This window comes from Doryrhamphus excisus, linkage group LG21, assembly GCF_037039965.1.
Source record: "Doryrhamphus excisus strain RoL-2023G ecotype Guam linkage group LG21, RoL_Dexc_Guam_v1.1, whole genome shotgun sequence".
NCBI classification, from domain to species: domain Eukaryota; kingdom Metazoa; phylum Chordata; class Actinopteri; order Syngnathiformes; family Syngnathidae; genus Doryrhamphus; species Doryrhamphus excisus.
In genome coordinates this window covers 15,041,416-15,050,274 of record NC_136377.1, presented here as the reverse complement: position 1 = coordinate 15,050,274, position 8,859 = coordinate 15,041,416, and the positions used below count along the sequence as shown (strand labels likewise).

The window sequence follows — 8,859 nt, the reverse complement described above, 5'->3', positions numbered from 1 at the left end:
GATTTCCTGGACTTTTGAGGAGAAAAAAAGTGAACTCAACATTAAAAAGAGGAGGAGAAAAGACTTACTTCAAACCCTCAGTGTGGATACGATCGATGATACGATCGATGAGATTTGCCTTATTTTAATGGTTTTAGCTTGGAGGTGGGGGTGGGGGTGGGGTGGGGGGGTGAGTGTTTGCCAGTTGCCTTGCGAGCATTTCCAGCAGAGGCCACAAGGTGGTGCCGTGTCTGCCAAACAGCTTCAACTGTCTTCCAAGTGTCATTTTGGGTCTGTTACAAGTCCTGTGGGTCCCTCACTTTTTTCCTTGTGGCTTTGTCACACGCATCCACGTCCTTCCGGAGACTTGTATGGTGACTGGATCGTTTTTGGGTGCTTCCTTCACGTCCTGCTCGGCCATTCTGCATCCATCCATCTGTCTGGACTGGAATCATCGATTTATAATCTGGATTACTTGAAAAACTGGCGCGTCTGGATGGGGCGCCGTCATGCCCCGTGCGCTTGAAATTCCTGTCTGACACGGATGTCCTCCATGATGAAGAGAACTAACAGATGACTTACTTGCCTTATATGTGTACGTGCTCATCAACGTGTTTAACGCTTCTCTGTTTTCAATTTGCCGTGTCGTGTTGTTTTTTTTTTTTATTGTGACAGAAGTGGGATTTTTTTTCCTCCCCCAAATGTCAGTTCCATCTGGATCATCCAATGTGGATTTTAAAACGACACGAAAGGGAATGTTGACATCAAGGGAGTGGACGGGTGGACGCGATGACAGAAGCTCTAACTAATTTTGTTTCATGTTGAAATTGGTTCCATTTCCCCCCAACCCCATCTTTTTATTTTTTATTAATGGGCTTTGGTTTGGTTAGCGCCACTTAGCTGCTTTTGAAGCCGCTTACAAAGAAACACTTGGATTTTGTTTTTATGAGTAAAACAAATTAAGATTTTTTTTAAGTTCAAGCACCAACAAGCTACTTCCTGTCACATGTTTTAACACAGCCAGAAGGAGCTGACTGCATTACCCTTTGGTCAGCCACCCCCAGGGGCCCCCGCCATTTGTTCATGTTGCAGCAGCACAGACGGATGTCGCCGTGTTCTTGTTTCTCTTCAGGGAGAGTTAGACGTGTTTCAGAGGCTTACGTATGATGCATCAAAGTGTTCAGGTGAGGTTAAAAGGTGAGAGGACGATACGGACGCGACTATGGTTGGCTGCAAGTATAGCAGGTTGACTTCTCCCCACCCTCCTCCACCAGGAGTTCAGCTGGTGTGGAAGTTGTCCACCCTCTGTCACCTATTGGGGTGTTTCTAGCTCTCCACCTCGAGGGGTGCGACACCCTCAACCTGAGCTGGCCAAAGCCCAAAGATGCAAAGCAGTGCGAGTCAAGGATATGAGGAAATATTGTTGCTTATGTCAGCAGACTGAAAAAAAGGACCAGTTGTCCACGCTCTGCCCCTTATTGGAGTATTGCAAGCTCTCACCTCTGGAGGAGTATGCCGCACCCTCAAAATGAGCTGGTCCCAAGGGGGCGATGTGGAGCCCGAAGATGATGAGGAAATATGGTTGCTTATGATGTCTGCAGAATGAAAAAAGAACCAGTTGTCCACTTGGATTTGGATTGGCTAGTTGCTAGCTCTCAAACCAACTCTCGGATGGGGGTTGCTGCACCCTCAGCGTGAGCCCGCAACAAGGGGACGGCGTGGACCTCGACATGCAAACCAAGCAAGCAAGCAAGCTTAGCGCTGCGTGTGAGGAAACATGGTTTATGTCTGCAGACTGAAAATGGACAAAAAGTATCATAAAGCCATATGAATATACTTGGAAACAAAACACACAACCTGTCTATGAACTGTTGCATCACAATATCTTAGGCTTGTCATGAGGAAAAAAATGTGAAAATGACCAAAAAGGAACAAAAAAAGTATATCTATAAAACGGAAAAATGTAAAATACTTGAATGAGATCTTGTATCATAACATTTAATATTCACTATCCGCTTTGTAGGCTGATGTGATTCGCTTATTAGTGTTATTTGTAATTTGTAGTAATTATGCTTTTTCCTTTTAATAAAAGAAAAAAAAAACCCAAAACGGACACAAAAACAAAGGCTGCCTGTTTTATGTTTATGTTTTGACTGTACAGCTTGCAATTTAAACACACAAATAATTTCAATTTTTAACATTAAAATTGTCTCAAAGTGCACAAAAGTAGAGCAGCGATTAAATACAAGTGTTGTAGTATTAAAAGTACAGAACAGGTCCATATGTTTAAAGCAGGGACTTTTTAAAAAGGTGGTTCTGTCGGGAAAGCTGATTGCACTGATCACAGCCACTAGGGGGCGCACTTGCACATGGAGAGTAATGCCGTGACATCGTCCTTTTTGTAGTTTCGTGTTTCAGCCACTAGGAGGTATACATTGTACTGTATAGACGCAGATCGTTGTGGTTTCTTCTTCTAGCCGCTAAGAGTCATACTTTCATGGTACAGTCTAAGAATGTGATGTTTGTTTTAGCCGTTTTAGCCGTCAGGGCCACATGTGATTTTCTTCCCGATTCCACCTGAGATGGTGTGGTCATCAGTCAGTATAGAGGTACAGTTCTAACAATGATCCTGTGTTCATATGTGTAAATATGAATTGTCTCGTCCTCAGGTGCTCATTGGCTTTTCTTGGGGGTGTCGGGGATGCTCTCTGTAAGCGGGGTCAGGTTGGTAAGCAAGGTGTGCCGCTCGTATTGCTTAGTCTGTCTGAACTTGGTGTCTGTCCCGTGGAGGCGATCCAGAACACCGAATACGCCGAAACATTGGTTGAACCTGAAAACATGAAGAGAAACGAGTTCAAATACAATCTCAGTCCTCTGAAAAGGATTGAATTTTGCTTTTGGTCACCTGAGGTGGTGGAAGTCATGGAACTCGGGGGAGGGCAGGAAGGGGAGGTGGTACCCGCAGTGGGAGATGGTGGTGCTGACCAGAGCTAAGCAGTACCAGGTGCATGTGGTGGACAAATGGGAGGCCAGGACCACTGGTCCGATCACCACCGGCAGCAGGTTGGAGAACTAAAGTCCCAAAATAATACCGATATTAGTTTGTTTTTAATGAACTGACTTGAACAAGCTACACTCACCACATGCTCCAGTGGGTGAGCATAGGTGGCCACCAGGCCAATGGGGGCGGTCCACTCGTGGTGCTGCTTGTGGAAATGTTTGTACAGACTGGGATGGTGGAACAGCCTGAGTGAGAGAGACAAAAAAGATCCAACAAAAGGTACAAAGCCATGGATCTTATCTTACTGCCATAGTTGATCTTGGACACCATGGCTATTTCAGCTAAGGAACATTTCATTAGAACACAATTTTAGTGACAATTTGGCTAAAAAAAATCTGTACAATTTAGAAGTGCAAACATGCTAGAGGCTCTATCTCGTGGTGGAAATGGTACATTCAAACCTTTTTGACCATGGTGAGAATTCAATGTAAAACACGCATGCAAATGAGATATTTTTCAATGGTAAATAAACCAAAAATAAGTTATGTGGTGATTTTTTTCTCTCCTACCTGTGTGAGTAGTAGAACAAGACTTCCTCCAAGATGGAGAAGAAGGCCAGCTCGCTCAAGGCCCAGTGGAAGGTGGGCAGCTCGGGGCCACACGGGTTTCCCCTCCAGGATGTCAGGTGGTAGGCTGCCACCACCATGGGGGCGGAGATGAAGACCTGGTTGAAGAGCACCGTTCTCAACGCCTGACGCAGCTTGACTGGGTCCACCTGGATATGGAGGTGACTGCATGCTTGTATGACATTCTAATACTCATTTCAAATCAAAACGTAACCTTAACCCTTCAAAGGTCAGTTGGATATAAACAACAATAAGTGATGTATTGAGTACAGTGATGGATTACTCTAGAGCAGTGGTTTCAAACATTTCAACTGAGGGACCACTGTATACATAATTAACAAAATACATGGTAAAAAAGAAAATAAACGGAGAATTAAATTATAACAGGGGTTTCTAACAAGATTGAGATCATTAATGGGATGAGAGTTTCGCTGCTTTTTTGGTCAGAGGTCATAAAATGTAGTCTGATCTGATCTAAAAATAGCATGTAAGCATTCGCAGAACAGGGATGAAAAAGGAAGTGGATGTGGACGCCTTGGATTTAACTGGTAAACACTCCTTTTGGCAGCAATAACGTCAACCAAACAATGCCTGTGGTTGCAGATCAGACATGCACCTCAATCAGGTTAAGGTTAGAAGTTTGACTGGGCCGCTCCAGAACACCTACTTTCTTCTGCTGAAGCCATTCTGTTGTTGATTTGCTTCTGTGGTGTGGATCATTGCCCTGTTAAGACACCCATCCTCTTTAGAACTGTTGGATAAATGGCCCCAAATTCTTCTGTAAAATTGAAGATTGGCTTGATGAACTTGTGTATTCATTTTTCCACAAGCTCTCTGGGCCCTGAGGCAACCAAGCACGCCCTATACCTCCCTCCTCCATGCTTCACAGTTGGGATTGGGTTTTGATATTGGTGTGCCGTGCCATTTTTCCTCCACATTTTGTTTCCACAGAACATTTTGCCAATAGTACCGTAGTCCCGACTGATTGGCTCTGGGAGAATCCATAGCCTAGAAGTTCCCTTACTTTTTCCTCCCTGTACTGTGAATGTTGACATGTTTTTTTCAATAAAAATATGAAACACAACTGTATATCTGGTTTTAGTTTAAGCAGAGCGTTAATTCTTTTTATTTAAATGAAGATCAGACTACCTTTTATGACCATTTTATGCAGAAATGAAAGATATTCCAAAGGGTTGAAATAGTTGAGTGACCAATCATCTTATTCCATCCAGAGAGAGATTTTATGTTAACAAAATATATACTTTTTTGTTGAAGTTGTTCTACTAAACCACTATTAGTTACATGCACTAACCGGTGATGGTGTTGTATTTTTTGGTTAGGGGGAAAAAAGGTAATCTTGAGTGGGTGGCCACACTGCATTGTGATACACTTTGTATGAGCGTTTTGCCTCCGGTCGGCATGGAGGCGCTCGGCAAGAGGCTCGCGGAGTGACTGATTGTTTACTGAGAAAATAACCAAGGGACGTTTTTGATGACATCTGTCAGCAAGTTCAAACATGCACACTGTGGATGAACTTGCAATCAATACTGTGATAAAGCTGGGGAGATTAAGTTCCTGCACGGTGCTTATCATGTTATCATGTCGACTTATCTCTGGTGTGTGCAACATCAACTTTGTGTTACTCAAATACACGCAGAGGACTTTGACACGCTAAGTGAGGAAAAGTAACTATACTAACTGTATACGGTAAGCCAAAATTCTTCAATTGATCATTTCCATTTTTTTCCATCAGTGATGTAACCACCTGTCTATTAAATGACCAGGAAAAGGTTTCATAGCCGGACAGTCGAGGCGTTGTACGTCCTTGAAGTTGGTCTACATGTGTGCAGGCTCGGAATAACGACCCGTGTAACTTTATTATTGCAGTGACTCAGCAGTGACCACACTTATCAGAGGTTACGTGGAGTCATACTCCATTGCATGTTTTCACATGGTGCTTCCAAAGATAAGCAGCAATTACAAACCATGAGGAACATCATGGTCTCCTACACAGTGCAGTGAAGAACATTTGTTATTTTTTATTTGTGTTAAGTTGCATCCAAATCCATATGATGACATTAAAAAAAACATACCGGATTGTTCTTGTCCTCTTGAATACGGTAGCGGGTGATGAAGGAGGGTCTACCTGTGGTGTCCACCAATAGCAGCAGAGCATTGAAACCCCAGAACACCACAGTGGGCACCAGCATCGTCCCTGTGGACAAGACAAAGCCACACGTGAAGACACACAAAAAGATCAAAACCGATGAAGATGAAGCAGTGTCCTCCCAGATGGCACAATGTGGTTTATATTTAATACAGAGCGACGCATCCGTAGCAAATTAATAGACTTGTCTCTTGCTGCTATTCAATGATTTTACTGTATTGGATTTAGGAGTTATCTAGCTACAATTTTAGTTGAGACACTCAACTCTTTATGGCACACAACAAATTTGATCCCTTATCAAATCTGATGGCTTTTAATCTATTATGTAATGCAGTTGACTTCATAACAGCATAAAACATGACAACATTTGTTTGTCCTTGGCATGAAGACACCATGTGACGCTTCAACACTTCATCGACTTTGACATTGCTTTAGAGAATGGAAGATGGTCCTTACCCATATAGAATAGAGCTTCGCTGTGACCCTCAAACATGACATGAAGTTTGCTCCACAAGTTCTGCCAAAAGTCTCCTGACGCTCCCCAAAACCTCTGAAGATGCCTGGAGGAGGAAAAGCAAGATTCCTACTTTAAAAAATGGACACAATGGACTGAAAACTGCAATCCAGAGATTTGACCCAAATTTGACCCACTCTTATCGCAAGTTAATGTTACCTTAATAATTTGGAGGTCATGAGAAAGTGGAAAGAAAAATATAGTCCCAGCCAGTGCTCCAAATGGGAAGTCTGCATCAAAACTAAGCCAAATCAAACTTGTGATTGACCAAAAGGCACAAATAAACAAAAATTAGGCAACCCAACCGAGGTTGTAATAGCGGTAGGAACCAAAGTGCCAAGCCAGCAGGAATGGTGTAGGTGAGTTGATTGTCAACAGTACAGCAAGCGTAACGTGCATGACTTTCATATGGACAGTTAAATTAGCATTTTAAAGCGCATGCAGAGGTAGGTGACGCTACTTGATGCTGACCACTCATGATACATTTGCTGCAATCTTGTGGCGTTAAGAGTTACTATCAGGAGGTTGGCTACTGCCACAGCTGTTAATTCCAATATTTGTTGACCGATTTAGAACCCAGCGATTATTTGTTGTAGAATACGCAGCCGGTGACCAAAGGGGACTTTGTTGACTAGAGGCACGAAGGACTATTATCTCGCATAGTAAGATTTCACAAACAGTAACTGGATCATACCATGTCAGCGAGTTACCAAAGGCCGCCAGGAACAAGATCCCGGATCCGATGACGAAGGCTGCCTTTTTGACAGAGTCCCACAGTCCTCCGGAGGCCTCCTGGATGGAGAAAAGGCAACATGAGCATCTCCGTTGGTCCACTTCTCGGATGTCAAGCGGTCACGCTCAGCTGGGATCCACACAGCGTCTCAAGTAAGTGTGCAAACATTACACAATATCCATATAGTGGCTTAAAAAAAGCTCTGCTCGTTTTATACACGTACTAACTCACATTGTGTCGCCTAAGTCAAGACCCCCCCCCCCCACACACACACACACCTTGACCCAGCAGGAAACATTCAAAACCTGAAGATGACTTGGCTTTAACTCAAGTGTGTTGGGAACATCGACTATGGAGTGAATGTGTGGAGGTGTTGGAGCCACGAGAAACAAGCAGCTATCAAACCCATCTAACCAGATGGTCTGGATACAAAGCAACATTATGAGATAATAGTGATTGTGTATTTTGTCATGAGTCACCAGGCTTTTTACTTTTGTGTGAGAGTGATGTTCATACCTGTCTGCTTCTTGTTTGTGCTACCCTCATGTCTGTGAAACACACAAAAACGAATCATATACAGGTATATTTCATTGCTGACCAGTATCTACAACTAATGTAAGAACCTTTTTTTGGCTTTTCGTGGTCCACTTATCAAAGTAGGATTATTCCAGCTCCTGTTATAATCCAACTACACGCCACATTTTTTACTGAAATTCTCTGGGGCACATGTAGTTCAACCTAGACAGTTGTGTCCTTTTTTTGTCCTTTTTGAAGTATTCAACACAATGATAGTATAAAATAATATAGTGCTCAATGGAAATGTAAAGGCAATACACAAGGTAATTCATGGAGCTTTACAGAGAAAATGGGAACATTTACTTCATGAAATAATTCCATACAAATGCACAAAATGTCTGCGAATATATATTATTGATAAATGAAGTAGTGCCCTTGACTTTAGCGTATAAAAGAGACAAGAAGATGTCCAACAAAAGACAAACTCACCTTTGTCCTCTCTCTCCACTGACATGTCCCTCACTGCGGCACTTGGTCTTTTTACACCATAGCTTTTGTTTACAGCCCAGCTCCACTTGTGATTGGCTCACTGCACGTCAGCTGACTAGCGTCACCCCCGGAAGTGGCGGAGGATTTCCTCGCCAAGTTGAAGAGTGAAGGCTTCAAACGCAGTTTTACCTGCATCGTACACCCGAATTAACATGTGGGAACACGGTAATAATTGCATTTGAATCTGGCTAAATGTACGTAACGTGACGGGCAGTGGGACAACATTAGGTGCGACCAATTGATTTGTTGATACCGGGGTGATATTTGTATCGGATCGATGTTTTTCCAGTTTTTCACAAACATCCACGTTTTTCGTGCAAATATATTGAATATTGTTTACAAAGTACGTTCTTGGGCAAGAGAGCTTGGGGGCAATATTAGCATTTGCTTCTGTTTAGTTATTTGCCACTATTTTATACTTTATACTTGGGCAAACAATTGTATATAATAAGAAAGGTTGTGGTTAATTGGCCTCACAATAACGTTGACATTCCTTTACTTCCGGTTTTTGTATCGTACTTCCTGTGGAGGCTATTGTCTCATCAAAGTAACTTAATATAACATTACTGACTGAGTGACCAGTGTAGAATAATACATATCAAAACGTGTCGGTCAATGCATTTTCTGAATGCCTTATATTTGTATTTTAGTCCGTTTGTCCATTGTTAGGCATGGAAATGCTAACCTTAGTCCAAAATGCATATTTTGGACTAATAATAGGCTGTATTCAACCACAAAAGAGCAATCCCATTCAGATTATAGACATGATCAACA

General features: G+C 42.6%; 1 protein-coding gene across 1 annotated transcript; it reads right to left on the bottom strand.

Moving 5' to 3' along the window:
* Positions 1 to 2,009: 2,009 nt before the first annotated feature.
* Positions 2,010 to 8,155, bottom strand: faxdc2 (fatty acid hydroxylase domain containing 2). The gene is made up of 9 exons (XM_058086453.2): positions 8,026 to 8,155; positions 7,537 to 7,568; positions 6,982 to 7,079; positions 6,230 to 6,333; positions 5,700 to 5,821; positions 3,550 to 3,755; positions 3,120 to 3,225; positions 2,885 to 3,051; positions 2,010 to 2,809 (listed from the first exon to the last, which is right to left on the bottom strand). Exons 1-9 carry the CDS (start codon positions 8,048 to 8,050, stop codon positions 2,653 to 2,655), a joined length of 1,017 nt encoding a protein of 338 aa, XP_057942436.2. The 5' UTR covers positions 8,051 to 8,155; the 3' UTR covers positions 2,010 to 2,652.
* Positions 8,156 to 8,859: the final 704 nt, after the last annotated feature.

Bases quoted from the DNA above. Each gene is read 5' to 3' on its own strand.
- faxdc2 (XM_058086453.2), bottom strand. From the start codon at position 8,050: ATGTCAGTGGAGAGAGAGGACAAAG. The intron at 7,080-7,536 runs GTATGAACATCA...TTCTCCATCCAG, and splicing joins CACAAACAAGAAGCAGACAG to GAGGCCTCCGGAGGACTGTG. The intron at 3,756-5,699 runs GTATGTTTTTTT...CTCCATATCCAG, and splicing joins AAGAGGACAAGAACAATCCG to GTGGACCCAGTCAAGCTGCG.